This window comes from Papio anubis, chromosome 8 (assembly GCF_008728515.1).
Source record: "Papio anubis isolate 15944 chromosome 8, Panubis1.0, whole genome shotgun sequence".
In the NCBI taxonomy this organism is placed as follows: Eukaryota; Metazoa; Chordata; class Mammalia; order Primates; family Cercopithecidae; genus Papio; species Papio anubis.
This window is the reverse complement of record NC_044983.1, coordinates 6,606,888-6,625,700: the sequence shown is the minus strand read 5'-3', so window position 1 is coordinate 6,625,700 and position 18,813 is coordinate 6,606,888. Positions and strand designations below refer to the sequence as shown.

The following is an 18,813-nucleotide window of genomic DNA, read 5'->3' as shown; positions in this document are numbered from 1 at the left end:
ATAAAATCTTGGAGAATTGCATAGGCTCCAAAATTACAAAAAGTACTGGTTTTGATTCACAGCTAAACCAAGGATTTTCTGCACTGCTGGCCGCGTGAGAATTCTTTTTTAACTTCTCTGACTTTGCTCATTCTGCCTTACTCTTGAGGGTGGAGTTCATGTTTCTTCCTCCTTCATCTATTTAAGGAAAGAATGAATCGGACTCACTAGACCTGGGTACCCTGTTAGAACAAAACTTACCAACTAGTAATGCCATTCAAAAATCTCCATCCCTTAAAAGTGAGATTCAGCTACATTTCCACAGAAACACAAACTAGAATTCCCTAGAGTATTCCGCCTTTTCTCTCTCCCTTTTTTTTTTTTTTTTTTTTGAGATGGAATTTTATTCTTGTTGCCCAGGCTGGAGTGCAATGGTATGATCTCAGCTCACCACAACCTCTGTCTCCTGGGTCCAAGCGATTCTCCTGCCTCAGCCTCCCAAGTAGCTGAGATTACAGGCATGCGCCACCATGCTTGGCAAATTTTGTATTTTTAGTAGAGACGGGGTTTCTCCACGTTGGTCAGGCTGGTCTTGAACTCCCGACCTCAGGTGATCCACCTGCCTCAGCCTCCCAAAGTGCTGGGATTACAGGCATGAGCCACCGCACCTGGCCCTTTTTTCTTTTTTTCTTTTGAGACAGGGTCTTACCCTGTCGCCCAAGTTGGAGCCTCCACCTCCCAGGTTCAAGCGATTCTCCCACCTCAGACTCCTGAGTAGCTAGGACTACAGGCATACGCCACCAGGCCCAGCAAGTTTCTGTATTTTTTGGTAGAGATGGGGTTTCACAATATTGGCCAGACTGGTCTCGAATGCCTGACCTCAAGTGATCTACCCGCCTTGGCCTCCCAAAGTGCTGGGATTACAGGCATGAGCCACACCGTGCCCAGACTACTCTGCCATTTTTGTTAAAAGAAAAAGTAAAATCAAGTCATTCTCCCCTTTACTGCCATCTTCAAGAGGTTACAATGTTGCAGAGAAGATGATCCAAACATTAAAATATGATAGTTATGTTAGTATTATATATGTTAATATTACATAAAAATTACCCTGACATTGAGATGGGGTAAGATCATGACAGATGGAGAAAAGCTAGGGCTTGAGCTGGAATTCCAGAAAGGAGAGGTCTAATGTGGGGAGGGGCGGCCCAGAAGGAAAATCTGGACTAGAATGAAACCAAGGAATGGAAAAGTTAACTGGGCCAGAATTTAGAGAACCTTGAATGCCATGCTTCAAACTCCTCATGTTTATTATGTTATCAATTGAAAACCTCTTTTCCCTAAACATTCCATGTTAATTACGCATGTTCCAAGTAAAAATTCAAAGTAATTTTTATAGCCTTCTCCACTAACCCAAGCAAAGAGTTACTTTAAAGAGTTACTTTATCTCTCTGTACAGCAAAGCTAATAAACACACCTCTAATTTCAGTGTTATCCTATTTTGTAATTGGCAGTTCATGTCTTTTCTAGATGAATACCTTGAGAGTAGGGGTCTCATTTCAAGCAATATAACCACATTGCCAGGCAGAGCATCTTCAGAAAATGAGTGACTGAAACTCCTGGCTAGACTACTACAGATGTGAACCATGGGTATTCCCCTTTCCTTGTCTGTAAAAGAGGAAGAATAGTACTTACCTTGTAAAGATGAAATTATTTACATAAGAGAACAATACTTGCACACAGCAGCACTCACTAACTGCGACTGAGTGTGCTACTAACCCACCCTCTTCTTTTTCCTCCACGTTCAATCACAAAGTCCTATCAGCTACCACTAAAATAGATTTGGAATTCTTTTCAATCTCAACATCCACTCTTTCCACTCCCCTAACCATCATTTCTCACCTGGATGACTACATTACCTTTCAAGCTTGCCCTTTTACAGAGCTCCACACAAATGTCACTTGCTCTGGAAGATTTTCCAAACCCCTACCTTGCACCCACCAGGCTAAACAACCTGGCACGGCACAGTAAATTTTCACTTTCTTGTTATTGTTTGTCTTCCCACACTAAAATGTGAACTCCATAATGGCAGGTACATTGTCTATCAAACATTGTATCCCTTGGTACCCAGCACAGCACCTGGAACAATGTGCACACGGGAATATCGCAGGGATTAAGGGATCTAGGTTCTAGAGATCCCTTACTGAAGTCATTACTTACTACTGAATTGTCCAACTACTAACATCAACCTCTAGTTAAGAGACCATAATGAGAAAATAGTAAAGGAAAAACTAACTTCTGATTCCATTTGAGAAGCATCAGCTCCACAAAATTAGACAAATATACACAAGAGGGAAAGTAAACTAGGTATATACGGAGTGCTGTTTTCCCTTGCCCTCCATCATAATGGCACAGAGGTATCCCCATAGGTACACAGGTATATTTTGTGCTACTGTACTAAAAAACTCATCTAAGAAGTTCATTTAACTGAAGAATCTTCCCATAATTCAAACACCTACTTAAAAGTTCTTGGAAGAAATCTAAAGTTACACACCAAACTGGTACATACCTGGGAAAGGTGTACGTAGTGTAGGAGTAGGGGAAACTTTAACTTTCTCAAAATATTGTGGCAGTGTTTGAATGCATAATTGCATCTGTGATTTTAAAATAGAAAAATAAGGCATTAAAAAACTATACACCAATGCAACCTGAAATAACTGGTTTGTTCACAGAGGTTTATATTTATAAAGTGTAAATATAGAGTTTTAGTTATATTTCTTTAGGATTTTCCTCTAAGTCTAGTAAGTTAACCAGTTCCCTAATCAGAATTTAATTGTGTTAGACTGGAATTGATTTGATTGGGAAATGTTTAATTTCCTATAGTAAAAGTTTTTATTATCCTGCTTAAACAAGCTAATGCAGAGACACACCCAAACCTACACAGTCCTATTACTCTCAGCTAAAGTGCTAAAGTGAAGGAAGCAATTTAAGATCTATTTAAGGTCTTCACATGAATGACAAATAAGCACAGAAGAGTAAAATTAAGGATACAAGCTACAATTCATATTCTCGTTAGGACTACAGATATCCGAGATGGCGCTGGGCAACATTTTGGCAGAAGTGCAGAAAGAATGTAGACATGTCATAAAAGGGGGTAGGCTAGATGACTTATAAGCTCCCTTCTCCAGTAAACATGTTCCATTCTAATGAATGGTTGCTTTTACAGCAAGATTCAGAATATAAATTTAACTCATTAGGAGTTTAGGATGAATTTGATGAGTCAGTGCTACAAAAAGAAAGATCCAGTTATAAATGGTCTCTAGATAAAAAGCCTTGACTGTTTCTGAGGAACTTGGAACAATGTTTCAGTTAAAAGTATGAATCAGCTAAACATGGTGGATCACGGAGGGATCACTTGAGCCCAGGAGCTCAAAACCAGCCTGGGCAACATGGCAAAATCTCATCTCTAACCCCTCCCCAGGCCAAAAAAAAAAAAAAAAAAAAAAAAACCGAAAAAATTAGCTGGGCATGGTGCTGTGCACTTGTAGTCCCAGCTACTCAGGAGGCTGAGGTGGGAGGACCACTTGAGCCCAGAGACAGACATTGCAGTGAGTGGAGATTGCACCACTGCACTCTAGTTTGGGCAACAGTGTGAGACTCTGTCTCACAAAAAAAAGTATGACTCCTTGGAGAAGTTAAGGGCATATTAGAGAAATGTCAAAATCTTAAATTCTTTATCTTCTTTCTTGTGTTTTTCAAACTATTTTACACTTAAAGCAGGTCAACTGAAAACCTAAGTTTATTTTATATAAACTTAAGAACTGTGCATTTTGTTATGTTACATTAGCATTTGGGGAAGGGGGGATTAGCAGTCAGAGCCACTAATGTAAAATATATTCTGAAGAAAATTCCAAGTGTTACCAACTGATTTAAGCAAGATAAATTGGCAATTAAAATATTTATTAGGGGCTGGGCATGGTGGCTCACACCTGTAATCCCAGCACTCTGGGAGGCCAAGGCAGAAGGATCACCTGAGGCCAGGAATTCAAGACCAGCTTGGGCAACACAGCAAGACCCCATTTCTACAAAAACTTTTAAAAAATAGCTAGAAATAATGGCACAGCAGCTGCTCGGGAGGATTGCTTGAACCCAGGCATTCAAGGCTGCAATGAGCCATGACGGTGCCACTGCACTAGAGCCTGGGTGACAGAAAAAGACCCTGACTCAACAAAACCCAAACCCCAATCTATTATGTGTTGATAATTTTTTGGCCTTCAAATTTCAATGATCGGTTTTCAGTGTATTGCATAGGAATGGGGAAAAGAAATTTTTTTAAAAAGAAGCAAAGAAAAAAGAATTCTGACATCTGAAGACATTCTATTAACTTTTATCAGCTTCACAAAACATGATAAAAATATTTTCCATTATTGATCATAACTATTACAATTGTTGTTTATGCAGCTGTCTCAACATTTAGGATATATCTAGATTCCTAGGATAGAATTCTAGGCTATAAACTAAGATAAATCTAGTTTCACTTTAACTCACGATGATAGAATTTAAGGTAACTTCATTCCTTTTTCATGAGTCCCATCTACTCCTCTGCCAGTACTCCAGCTTTCCTTTTAATCTCACGTAAGATTTCCTTAAACTCCAGCTCAAGAATATACATATGGCCTCTTATTCTGAGTCTCTAAGCATTCCACATTCAAGTTACTTCCTATCCTACAGACAGGGCTTTTAAGTGGTAAACAAACCAAATACCAGTATACTCACCACATCATACACAATTAACAGTCTTAGAAGTGAAATTACCTTTATCAAGATTTCAGTTATTTCCACATATATCATATATATGATATATATAAGTCAATTCTTAACTGATTCTGAAATTACTATCTTGTGATTACATATATCATATGATATATGTATCAGTTAATTCTTTATTGATTCTGAAACTACCATCTTGTGATTATATATATCATATATGTATGATTACATGATATATATATGATATATATGATTATATATGATATATATGATTACATATGATACATAATATATAATCACAAGATGGTAATTTCAGAATATATGTATATAATCACAAGAATACATATATAATCACAAGATGGTAATTTCAGAATATATGTATATAATCACAAGAATACATATATATAATCACAAGATGGTAATTTCAGAATTAGTTAAGAATTAAAAGAATACCAAAATATGAATAAGTTGGTTATTACATAGAATACAGATTTGTTCTGAAAATAAAACAGTTAATCAAATGTTCTACTTAAGGGATATGTGAAAGTAAATCTGTAAATAAGAAACTAAAAGATTATGGGAAAGTAAGTGAACTTACTACAGAAAACCAGGTTCTCTGTTAAAGAAAGCAGAGACCAAAATGCATTAACATATAAATACCTAAAGAAATAAGGCAAGTTAAACTAATAAATAACTACAAAATACTGAATAGGCAGAACTATGGATTTCATTATTGTGGTGGGTTGAAGGGCAGCCCCTCAAAAAATGTGTCCACATCCTAAGCCCTGGAACCTGTGAATGTTTTCTTATTTGGAAAAAGGCTCTTTGCAGTTACAATTAAATTAAGGATCTTGAGATGAAGAGATCATCCTGGATTATCCAGGTGGGCTCTAAACCCAATGACAAGCACCCTTCTAAGAGAAAGGCAGAGTGAGATGTGAGGCAGAAGAGGTGGCAGCAAGGACTGTAAGGCAGAGGTTCAGTCACCAGAAGCAGAAAGCCACAAGAACAGATTCCCCTCTAGGGCCTCCAGAGGGAGTGCAACTGAGCCTACACCTTGATTTCAAACTGTTGGCCTCCAGAATCACGAGAAATTAAGTTTCTTAAGCCATTTGGTTTGAGGTGATCTGTTTTGGCAGCACAGGAAAGTAACATTGATTCAAAAGTAACTTGAATCAATGCCTCTCAACATAGTAGAGAAATTTCAGTTGATTTTCAATGAGTATCAAATTACGTGAAATATTAAAAAAACTTTAAAAATTCTTATTACTCATTCTAAAGATATAAATGGTGAAGAAAGTACCCATTTGAGTTTCAGCACCAATGAGAGATTCTGGAAGGACCTAAAAGGATAAACGAGTTGTAAGGAACAATTTTAGCAGCACTGACTGAAATATTTCTCTATCTCAGAGATACATATGAAAATAAAGTAGTGAAATTAGGGAAAAAAAGGACCAGAATCCAAGGAAAATTCAAGTAAACTTGTTGGAAGCAGGTTTACCTGCCAAGCATAGATCATAAATCTCATGGACCTACTACTACTTCTCTTCAGCTTAAAAATTCTATGTAAAAGAAAATATTCTTCTGCAAGAACTACTATGAACCACTTATTTTTTAAACCTAGAGTTGAAAGGCATAAAAATGTCATTAAAAAAAATTTTTATTTTAAAATGTCTCTTTAATATATATAAATTAATAAACTTTTTATTTAAAAACTTATAACCTCTTAAATTACTAAAACTCCCTTCAGAAATGAGTCAACAATACTTTATACAGAACAAGAGAATCATCACTAGCCTTGCAAACGAAAGCTGATAAAAACAATTCAAGAAAAAAAGAGTATCCTAACAAAACAAGAAAAGCAAGCTAAAAATTTTAATCAAAACATCTCAGTGACAAAGTTAATGGTACAAAGTCACAGGTAAAAAATATGGTGACAGAACGTCACTATAAATCTTTTTCCCTTGGGTCTTATGTTTGAAGATAGCTATTTATTCCTCTATTGGTTTAATCTTAAAAGAAACAATCAAAAATATTGAAAGGTAGCTTTGTGTACACAGGAAACCCAGATTCCAGAAAAAGACCCTAATAAATTCAAAATACCCTGCTCTCTGTTAGTAAACAGAAAATAATTATTTGTCCCCTCCAAACAATAAAAATAAAAATGCAGGAATAAGAAACTCTTGCTTTTAAATTTGTATTAAATGTTCATAACTTGCATTTGAGGATCAGTGGGCAATTAGTTAGTTCTAGGATTCCTAAAGAACTTCATCAAGGAACACACATTAAACAAAATTTTGAATTGTACTTAAGTCAGGCATCCTTTCATAAGTGTATGAAAATTAGTGCTGGACGCTAGTTCCTTTGATTTGAATGGGGCGGGGGGAAATGATTAGATTAAATGTTTTCAAAATCACTTGCTGGGAAATCAAGAAGTAAATTGGAGCTCTGAAGTCAGCAGTATATAAGGTAAGGTATGTAATTTCAGAAACACTGCTAGGTTTTACAGCCATTTAAAAAAATAAGAACTTGCCAAACCAAAAAATCCTTCAATGGTGTATTCTGCATCATATTGTGTACTCTTTGAACAAAAATAACCTAACCCGCCACAGATAGAATTATTTTTTTAAGAGTGAATGACTTTGTGTTCTGAGATTATATCCCAACCCAGGCCAGTTGTCATATGACGTGAAAGTAAAAACTTAATCATGATAAAACTCAGACATTTAGACAAACTTGGTGGAGTTACCATACAAAGGGAAAAAATTAGCCTGAATTATTGAAATTTTTAAGTGAGGCTCATTTTAAACAATTGCCAGGAAACCATGATCTGGAATAGTATCTTCTTTTCTTTCCAAGGAGACATTTACAGATACTGGTTTAAATGGAGGCCCTGGCTTCTCCAAATTCCTTCCCCCCAAACAACTTCCAACTGGGACCATCAAGGGTCGATCAGCAGTGCAACTGCAAACTAAATATAGTAGCTGACTGACCACAGGGTAAAAACAGCTGCTGCAGGTGGAAAAAAAAAGTTAAAAAGACAAAATGATACCGTCCCATTTTCCCCATCCCACCCTAACCCTACCAAGAAAAGTAAAAGAGGACTAAGTGGACATTAGGAATAACCAAGAATAAAGCTGTTCTTTCAAATTGAGAAATAAAAGAAAAATTCACATTTGTTATTTCTTATAAGACTTCAAATACCTACTGTTAAAGAGGGCCTTCTACTTTTATGGTTTGTTTCTCAAGTTTAATCTACGAATCCAATCTCTACAGAGAAACAGTAACAGAAAGAAAGTAATCAGACAACAGATCACCCACACATTTAAGCCCAGTTAAAGTTGGCAAGAATTGTATCTAGTTAGGTTTCTACTGTAACAAATGTATTTATTTCCTCGCCCAGCTTTCACTTGTCCTGGGGGAAGAACACAAGACCGAATTGTACTTCTGTTTCAAGAGAAGGTCATTGTAAAAGCGCACTTCGGAGTGTAGACGTCTCCGATCTGTTCCAACATGACCACCTCTTTGGACCAAAGGCCAGAAACTGCTAAACGCGTGCCCTATTTAAAACGTGCATCTGCACCCACTTTTCTAAGTAGCATCGGACCCAGGCGAGGGGCGGGGAAAGGGGCGGCGGGTCCCACTTGTAGCCTCAGGACGACGCGGCCACAGCTTCCTAGAGAGAGATCTCGGCAGACCGGCAGGAAGCACGCGGAGAGGAAGGCGGGGAGGCGGCACGTGCTCTACGTGCTGGGTCCGCCGGGCCGGCCGGGTGACCCTCGCCAGGGGGTGGGGACCGGAGGGGTCCACGCCTCCGGGAGCTCGGGTGGACGCCGAGACCTGGGAGCGGTAGGCGGCTCACCTGGACCCCGGTGTAATTCTCGAAGAAGAAGAGCACCATGCTCTGGTAGACGCAGTAGAGCCGGTCGTCCAGCGCCTGGTAGAAGCGGGCGGGCAGGAAGGCGGAGAGCAGCCGCCAGACCCCCCAGGCCAGCACGTAGGTGGGCGCCGTGCCCAGGAGCACGACGCTGGGCAGCAGGTAGCGCATGGAGTACGTGTGGAGTACCAGGGACAGCAGCATCTTCTCTGCTCGGCAGCAGCGGGCTCCGCCTGCGCTCCCCGCCCGCCGCCGGGGCCTCAGTCGCGGCCAGCAGGCGGCCAATCACCGCCCGGGCCCGGGCCGCCGCGCCCGCCACCCGCTCCCAGCCTCCGCCCCCAGCCGCATGGGCCGCGCCGCCGCCGGGGGCCGGGTAGGCGAGTGCGGGGCTGCGTGCGCTGCTCGCGGCTGCAAGGCAAGGGAAGCCGCGGCCCTCCCGGATCCACAGCTCAGGGATGCTCACACCCCATGACCCTCACCCAACGCCACATCCCCCCCGCCGGGGGAGGGGCTCCGCGGCAATAACGCGCCTTCTGATTGGTCATACGTTGCCATAGGTACCAGTCGGCGGCAATAACACGTATCTTGATTGGTTGATTTGGGCCGACAGTTAAAGTACAGCTACCTACCGGGAGCGCGGGCAAACCAGCTCAGGCCACTGCGCATGCTCCCCAGCTGGGCCGGCTGCGGACGCTGGAAGGGAGGTGGCGACTGGCGGAGCTAGGTGAAGGTGGGTGCGGGCTGGAGGAGGGTTCGGGTGACTTGTCCTGCTCCCTCGGCCGGACGTGCGCGCGGGCAGGTTTAAGGGGCGCTGGAGGTGCCTGGAACGCGCACCTCCTGCTCACAGGCCCCTGGGCGCCGGGATGTACACAATCAGAGCAGTGAGAAAGGGGGTGTTAGGGTTATCAGAGGTCCCAGTCTTGCAGGCACCTGGGCCCAGGTCGAAGGGCAGCTCGGGTGTCCCCATCTGCTCACTGCCAGTCCTTAGCAAGGGGACGCCGCCTCCTCAGCCTCCCCTCTGAGTGCGCAGCAGCCCCTCCTGCTCGTCTCTCTCTACCAGGGTGTTTCAGAATTAGGGTCCGTGTTTTTCCCATCACAGTAATGATGATAATTACATGTTTATGCATAGCAGAAGAACCACCCCACAAGGATATTTCCATACTGTTTATTAGACCTTTTCAGAATTCACTCTTGCTTCATTTCCTCAGAGCCTGTTGGACTTGTTTCTGATTTTTTTTTTTTTAAATAAGGAGCCTTGTTTTTTTTTTTTTTTTTTGTAGTAATAAAAGTACTTGCGTGCACATGTAGAATCCATAAAATACATACTTTTGTAGCCTTCACTAAAAGCTAGGAAGGCTGGATAGCTGTTTTATTGATGTTAAAGCAGATCCACAGGCCTTCTGGATCTTTCTCTCCCCCTTTGGCTGCAGTAAAAATGGTTTAATATATAACCCTTTTCAAGGATAGTTGTACTTTAAAAGAATGCCAAATGCTTTACCATATATATATATATATTCCACCCCCCCACCACCACCATAATGGAAGCCCGTGCTACCTTTAGGCAGGACGGCATTTCAGTGGAAAGTTCTAATCTGGGCCAGGATGGTAGCTACTTTCTTTATACATGATTAACATCAAGTTACAACATCATTGGTAGATGGTGACCTTTGGGGACAAAGCCAGGTAAATAGAGATCTCTCAAGTAACAAGTATTTGAAGGCCAGCAGGAAGCATTACACAGTACAAAGAACTTCTCTCCCTTTCTGTGGCTGTCATTGCCCTGTACTGTAAGAAGCACTAGGTTTAGTACCGGAGGGAAAAAGTCACGGGTGTGGACAATGTGCACAACTAATGCTCCTTATGCTTTCTTTAACGGAGACCAGACATCCCTACACTAGAACAATGTGTGAAAAGATAAAGCAGGTTCTGTGTTCATGTTAGGATTGCTATGTACAAAGTCAATAAATATGTGTTTACGTGTAAATTTGTTACTGTGAATCACCCCAGGTGTTAATCACCAAGTTGTAAAGTTTTGTTCAATGTTTGGCATGAAAACACAGAACTTTCTCTTGCTCCCTCTTTATCTCCAAACCCAGCTCCTGACTTATCAGTTATTCTCTGTGCTGCTCCCACTCCTCTCTTCCTGTGAACAGTCACAGATTCACCCTCTCTTTCTGCCACTACCCGGCTCTGTTTTTCTGTTTTTTTCTCCCTTTTCAGTACATACCTCTTAGTTGATCAGCCTACATCCTCTGCCTCCTTACCTTGTGCTTTTGTTGAGCCCTTGCAGTCTGATGACCTTTTCCACCCCTCTACTGGAGTGGTCCTTCTTTCAGAGCACAGCTGACTTCCTCCTCTGCATACCCTGCTGGGCACCAGTGGAACAGTGAAAGGTGAAGTCTGTCTATGCTTTCCTTGTACAACATTTAACAAGGAGTTCCCTGTGGGATGAAAAGGGAACATTCGTGGTTCTATGGGAGCATATATCAAGGCAATCTAATTTAGTCTGGAGACAAGGAAGGCTTCTCAGGCGAAATGGTATTTCAGGTGAAGCTTGAGGGACTTAGTGGGCCTTCCACGGGAGAATGGCACATTTGAACGCCTGAAGCTGAGAAAACACCATATTCTCATGCCTAGCACTGGAGTGGGCCACAATGTTCTTTTAAAAATTTGTTGAGATGCCCCTTGAAAGAATGCTGTGTATTCCTATCACACATTATTAAATTGATATTTAAATGTTTTTATTAGCTGGGCATGATAATACTTGTAATTCCAGCACTTTAGGAGGCCAAGGAGGAAGGATCACTTAAGCGATTTGTAGAGTGAGATCTCCATCTCTACAAATATATACTTTTAAATTAGCTGGATGTGATTGTTCATGCCTGTAGCCCCAGCTACCCAGGAGGCTGAGTTGGGAGGATTGCTTGAGCCCAGGAGTTCAAAGCTGGTATGAGCCATGATCGCGTCACTGCAATCCAGCCTGAGTGAAAGAGAAAGACCCTGTCTCAAGAAAAAGGGGGGGGGGGGGCTTTTAATGATAAATTTTAAAAGGCTTTTAACTATAAATTTAAGTAGTTACGAAAGAAGTTGTGATGAGTTGTGAATGAGGTTTTGAAGATAAAGTGATTACAGAAAATGTTTAAATGTATGCAGTGAGTTATAAATACTATAGTGATTTAATATCCACCCCATCGTTCATTTCAAAAATACTGAAGCCTTTGACCAGTTGAAAATTTTGCATTGATCATTTTTCTCCCTGAAAATATTTTTATTTCAATTCTACCACAGGATTCCATCGTAAGTGAATATGCTCTATCCTTTAAAGTTTTTTATTGATCAGACTGTATCATTAGGGTTCTAAGAAGCAAGTTTTCTTCTGGATTGAACTGTTACTATTATTAGCAATACACAGTTTGATCAATGTGTTTCACAAAATCTGACAAGGAACTGTAGGCAAAAAAAAAAAAAAAAAAAAAAAGTTTTACTAGAAATGCATCTCTTAATGGTCCCTTCATTAAAATAAATTTTCTCTGTTGGTGTCCTCAGGGTTATTGCACCTTTCTACCTCAGCAGGGCAGCACCATGTAGTAAGATTTGGGATGTACCAGGTGGGAAAGGAGCCATTATGAAGTGCTGGGTGGGCCTGGACTCCAGGAGTCCTCAGTCAGATAACTTTTAGAAGAGTTGGGATCTGAAAAACTGAATCCCTTGGAACTGCTCATGACCACATGTGTCCATAGTCTCAGGGATATGCATGCCTCCATTCGAAGACTGTTTTTACAGAAATAATTGGGGTAAGGGAAGGAGACAAGGACGGTAGGGGTTGAGTGTGGAGAGATAGGCAAGAACCAGATGACAGCAGGGTCTTGGGAGACATGTAAAGATTTTAGAGTTTATCCCAAAGGACAGGGAAGCTACTGAGATTTTAAGGAGAGGACTGACGTGCTTATATTTGGTTTTTTTTAAAAGTTGTTCAGGCATTGTGGAGAGTACATTTTAAACAGTTTGGAGACTATAGCTAGACTCCCAGCTAGAAAGGATGATAGTGGCTTAGCCTTTGATGGTGAGCCTGTATGGAGAGAAAAACGAATCCCTCATGCACAGCGTTCTTGGAAGGACATTTGACAGTATGTTCTAAGAATGGACAGCCATATGGTTTGGATCTGTGTTCCCACCCAAATCTCATTATCAGTCTTAACCCCCAGTGTTGGAGGTGGGGCCTGGTGCCAGGCGGTTGGATCATGGCGGCAGTTTTCTCGTGAATAGTTATCACCATCCCTCTTGGTACTTGTCCTCAGGATAGTGAGTGATTCTCGCGAGATCTGGTGGTTGAAAATTTTGTAGCAGACTGGGCGCAGTGGCTCCCACCTGTAATCCCAGCACTTTGGGAGACTGAGGTGGGCGGATCACGAGGTCAGGAAATCGAGACCATCCTGGCTAACAAGGTGAAACCCTGTCTCTACTAAAATTACAAAAATCAGCCCGGTGTGGTGGTAGGCACCTGTAGTCCCAGCTACTCAGGAGGCTGAGGCAGGAGAATGGCAGGAACCCGGGAGGCGTAGGTTGCAGTGAGCCAAGATTGCACCACTGCACTCCAGCCTGGGCAACAGAGTGAGACTCTGTCTCAAAAAAAAAAAAAAAAGAAAAGAAAATTGTGTAGCACCTCCCCTCTCACTTCACTCTCGCTCCTGCTCTTCTTTCGCCTTTCACCACGATTTCACGTTTCCTGAGGCCTCCCCGGAAGCTGAGCAGATACCAGCACTATGCTTCCTGTACAGCCAGCAGAACTGTGAGCCAATTAAACCACTTTTCTTTATAAATTACCCAGTCTCCAGTATTTCTTTATAGCAATGCAAGGACAGCCTAATACAGACAGATACCCTTTTAATTAGTCAGTCTCCCTAAGTGCACATCATTAGCAGAAAGGGTCTGTGGATACACAGTACTGATATGTGAAATGGTGTGCAGCAGTCGGACAGGAATAAGTAGCCCTAAATGCGTAGTCATGGACAGATCACTAGGACACTAGGTGACAAAGCAAGTTGCTGGATAATACATGCACTATGATCCTATTTCTGTAAAAACTAAATAAAACTTTGGTCAGTTCCCCTTCATGCTTTTATTTTGCTGTTTGCACAGATAAAACAAGAAGGCATTCCTGTTATAAAAAGTGTAAGCAATACTATGTTTTGAATATTGAATAAAATGTGGACATTTCCCTCATGCCGCACCCAGTCCCATTTTCTTACCCAGAGGTTACAGCTGTCTACTTATGCAGTAGATGCTTGGCAGTCCTTTGCCCCTTCCCTCCTTGAGGTGACTAAGATGGTCATACAGACAGCCACCCCTCCCAACAGAGCCCATGTGATCTGGGGGAAACTGACCCCACCCGTAATGGGCCACCGTCAGTCTAGGGCTGTGTTTTTTTTGAAGTGTGGACCTTGAAGCCTTCAGGCTCCTCAAGACCCTTTCAGGTGGTGTGAGGGAAAAATGTTTTCACAGTAGTACTGAGACATCATTTGCCTTTTCACTATTAGATTTGCAGTGGTGATGCAAAAGCCAGGGTAGGTAAATCCACTGACACCTCACTGGAAGTAAGGCAATGACCCAGAAAGGTACCCGCTAGTGACCATCATGTTCTTCATCGCCATGTGATCATGGCAAAAACACTTCACTTGAGAATAGTCTCAATGTGGTAGCAAAAAATAAAAAATAAAAAAAGTCAATTTTATTAAGTCTCAACTGTGGAGTACGCATCTTGTGAATACTCCATGTGACTAAACGGAACTTGCATGAAACACGTGGGATGCATACCAAAGATCAATAGCTCCCCTGTGGGAAACGACCTCTGAGCTGCAAGTTGAGAGCTACCTTTTTCACGGAACATCAGTTTTGCTTGAAAGAATAACTAGCAGATAAACTGGTGAGTCTGGCAGACACTTTTTCCGAAAACAAATTCACTTCAAAAGAAAACAGTGGGTAATGTTGCCAACAATAAAATCGAAGCTTTCAAGTGAAAACTTGAATCTTGGAAAACATATGTTGCTCTATGAGCTTGATACCCTCTCAATTCTAGAAGACATTTTTCTTTCTTTCTTTTTTTTTTTTTTGTCTTTAAGTTCTAGGGTACATGTGCACAATGTGCAGGTTTATTACATATGTATACATGTGCCATGTTGGTGTGCTGTACCCATTAACTCGTCATTTACACTAGGTATATCTCCTAATGCTATCCCTCCCCGCCCTGCCCCGACCCCACGACAGGCCCCACTGTGTGATGTTCCCCTTCCTGTGTCCACGTGTTCTCATTGTTCAATTCCCACCTATGAGTGAGAACATGCGGTGTTTGGTTTTTTGGCCTTGCGATAGTTTGCTGAGAATGATGGTTTCTAGCTTCATCCATGTCCCTACAAAGTACGTGAACTCATCATTTTTTATGGCTGCATAGTATTCCATGGTGTATATGTGCCACATTTTCTTAATCCAGTGTATCATTGATGGACATCTGGGTTGGTTCCAAGTCTTTGCTATTGTGAATAGTGCTGCAGTAAACATATGTGTGCATGTGTCTTTATAGCAGCATGATTTTTAATCCTTTGGGTATATAGCCAGTAATGGGATGACTGGGTCAAATGGTATTTCTAGTTCTAGATCCTTAAGGAATTGCCACACTGTCTTCTTGAAGACTTTTTTCGTGAGATCTGTGGTAGTAGCAACCATTGTGATTTTTCAATACTGTATCGTGAAATGTGTCAGAATTTGGAAGGTTGGCACAATGCAGTAAACCAATGTTTTTAAAATAATGCATGATATTTAAAAATGATGAATGGGTAAATGGCTCTTGCAAGCACAAGATGTACCAATGGGTTTTAATTTAACTACAAAAATTTCATTGATGTAATTTCAAACTTTACATGGCTGTTAACCTTTAGGCAATCACCAGTTCCTGAGTTTTAGTGTAATATGAAAGAATAGTCACATTATCTGAAAAGGCTATAAAAATACCCCTTCCAGGCCGGGCACTACCGGTAGCTCATGCCTATAATCCCAGCACTGTGGGAGGCCGAGGTGGGCAGATTGTTTGAACCCAGGAGTTTGAGACCACCCTAGGTAACATGGCGAAACCCCATGTTTCACCACAAAAAATACAAAAATTAGCCATATGTGGTGGTGCATACCTGTAGCCTCATCTAGCTACTCCGGAGGCTAAGGTAGGAGGGTCACCTGAGCCCAGGAGGCTGCAGTGAGCTGAGATCACGCCACTGTACTCCAGCCTAGAGGACAGAGTGAGACCCTGTTTCCCCGCAGCCCCCAAAAAAACCCTTTTTCCAATTACAAATCTATATAAGGCTGGATTTTCTTTATACATTTCAGCCAAAAACAATGACAACAACAACAACAAAACACAAAACATGGCAGCAGATTGAATGCAGAAGCACTGTGTTTCATTAAGCCACATTAAAAAGATTTGAAAAAATAAGAAAGTAAAACAATGCCACTTTTCCTAAATTTTCTATTGTTTTTGAAAATAGTTTGTTAAGCACAATGGCACAATGTTATAAAGCCCAAACTCATATGGTGAAGTACTACCCCCTGCCCTGCTTTAGCACATGACCTTATTTGGCTATGGTCTCCACAGAGGTACCTAAATTAAAATTAGTCCGTTAGGTCATTAGGATGGGCCCTAATCCTTCTGAGAAGAGGACATTTGGACACAGATATGTGGGGGAAGATGGCATGAAGAGTTACAGGGAGAAGGCTGTCCACAAGCCAAGGAGAGAGGCCTGGAACAGATCCTTCCCTTTATAGGCAAGTTTATTTTTCCCCCTCAGACTTCACTGATTTGATTCTGTAAAGCAAACTGGGTTGGGAGGCTGAGGCAGGCAGATGACAAGGTCAGGAGATCAAGACCATCTTGGCCAACATGGTGAAACACCGTCTCTACTAAAATACAAAAAATTAGCCAGGCGTGATGGCACGTGCCTGTAATCCCAGCTACTTGGCAGGCTGAGGCAGGGGAATCGCTTAAAGCCGGGAGGCAGACGTTGCAGTGAGCTGAGATCATGCCACGGCACTCCAGCCTGGTGACAGAGCAAGATTCCGTCTCAAAACAAAAACACCACTTGGAATAGACAGATCAACAAGGAAAAAAAGGCATGTTTATTAACGTGCATTCAGGCACAGAAGTCATACAAAATATGAAAAACTCAAATGGCCAGGTGGACGATGCTATTTTTAATTTTTTTTTTTTTTTTTGAGACGGAGTCTTGAGGCTCTGTCGCCCAAGCCTGAGTGCAGTGGCACAGTCTTGGCTCACTGCAACCTCTGACTCCTGGGTTCAAGCGATTCTCCCACCTCAGCCTCCCGAGTAGCTGGGACTACAGGCATACGCCATCACGCCCAGCTAATTTTTGTGTTTTTAGGGTTTCACCATGTTGGCCAGGCTGGTCTCAGACTCCTAACCTCAAGTTATCTGCCTGCCTCGGCCTCCCCAAGTGCCGAAATTACAGGCGTGAGCCACCGCTTCAGGCCGGTTGATGCTTTTATACCATCTTGAGGTTACAGAAAGAATGGGGACTTGGGTCCTAGCAAAACAGGTTATGGGAGGGAGAGAAGAGGAGACCTGGTACCTAAGGCAATCTTGTTATGCAGAGGAAACCAAGGTAGCAGCCCTCAGGAAGAATAGAAGGTAGGTAGGCGGGGAAGTGTTTGTCAGATTCTAAAGGTTTGAGATTCTCAGGTCATCTTTCCTAGACCCGAACCAGGGGGGCTTCAGAGAAAGCCTTCTTACAGCTGTTGTTTACTTTGCTTCATTTCCTCTGCAGATGCAAACCTCCTCCCCACCACCCCCAACTCAAAAGGGGAGACTAGATTTGCAGGGCAATTATTGTGTTTACAGGCCTTCTGAATAGCCATTTTGAAACATGTCAAAGAAGTCTATTTTGGGGTGAAATATCTGGTGTCGTTTTCCTCCCAGCCTTCACAAAGAACCAACCCTGTTGACAGCTTGTTTTTAAACTTTCTGCTCCCAGCACTGAGAGACAATAAATGCCTTTTTAAAAAGCCACATAGTGTGTGGTACTGTGTTACAGCAGCCCTAGCAAACTCTTATCACTTCTGTACTTGAAATACTCACAGCTCAGAAAAAAATCCAAATTAAGTCCTGCCTGTGGCCTGCAAGGCTGTACCATGAGCTGCTTCCCTGACCTCAGTACACAGCTCTGCCCAGACCATCGATGCTTAGGTGTGATATGACCTGACTGTCAGGACTAAGCCAACTTCAATGTGACTTGATTCTGTTGACCTAAAAGGAAGAAGCTGGGGCAAAATTAACATAAATAGGGAGTGTATTGGGGCCAAGCTTGAGGACTGCAACCCAGGAGCATAGTTTCAAGTTGTCCTGAATATACACTCCAATTAGCAGCGATTACAAGTGGATTTTTAAAGGGAAATGGGGACAAGAGAGTGGGCTGATACAAAGTGGTTTGTCAGGAACTCTCTTTGGCGTCACATAAATAACGTTAATTAGTGATTGGCTATATATTGCTAAGCTGTAGGTTGTGGGTTATAGTGTCAGTTGCAGCATTATTAGGTTAATTTATAGCTACTTGTGGCAATAGCAAACAGTTTTAAGAGATGATTGCATAGCTCAAGGGGGAAGTAGGATGTGACCATGGTCGTGTTATATGTTCTTTTTTATTTTTTATGATACAGGGTCTAGCTATGTTGCCCAGGCAGGTCTTGAACTCCTGGGCTCAAGTGATCCTCCTGCCTCAGCCTCCCGAGTAGCTGGGACTACAGGCACACACCTCCTTGCTGGGCTTCTGTGATCTTACTTTAATGTCTCTCTTGGCCTGATAATTAAAAAGACTAGCATTCCTCAGATAAAAATTCTTCTCTTTTCTCAACTCTTTGTTCCAGGAAATTCTTGTGCAGGAAGATAAGGCTATATAAAACCAGTCAATAACTTTGTTGTTTTCTTCAGGAATCTCTTAAATGACCATTTATCCAAACAATAGATTGCCGGCTAGCCCCTTCCCAGCACACCAGGAGGCTTCTCTGGGTAAACAGCCCTCTCAGGACAATAGATCCCACAGGTGCTTCTCACAGAACTGTTTGTGCCTCAACTTGCTCTGAAACCCTTGCCTAGCTGTGCCCTCCAGTTATTTGCACAATATCAATTAGATCCC

At 42.0% G+C, this 18,813-nt stretch overlaps 1 protein-coding gene and 1 long non-coding RNA gene across 2 annotated transcripts in view; one reads left to right on the top strand and one right to left on the bottom strand.

Moving 5' to 3' along the window:
• Positions 1–9,144, bottom strand: part of AGPAT5 (1-acylglycerol-3-phosphate O-acyltransferase 5) — a 54,150-nt gene extending 45,006 nt beyond the window's left edge. The window contains 1 exon segment of the mRNA XM_021941987.2: positions 8,609–9,144. Coding sequence (XP_021797679.2) covers positions 8,609–8,827 — 219 coding nt within the window. The 5' untranslated portion in view covers positions 8,828–9,144.
• A 76-nt stretch (positions 9,145–9,220) lies between these two features.
• The window catches only part of LOC103886595, an 89,157-nt gene continuing 79,564 nt past the window's right edge, over positions 9,221–18,813 (top strand). The window contains exon 1 of the long non-coding RNA XR_004185727.1: positions 9,221–9,353. This is a non-coding gene — a long non-coding RNA (uncharacterized LOC103886595). The remainder of the gene's footprint in view (positions 9,354–18,813) is intronic.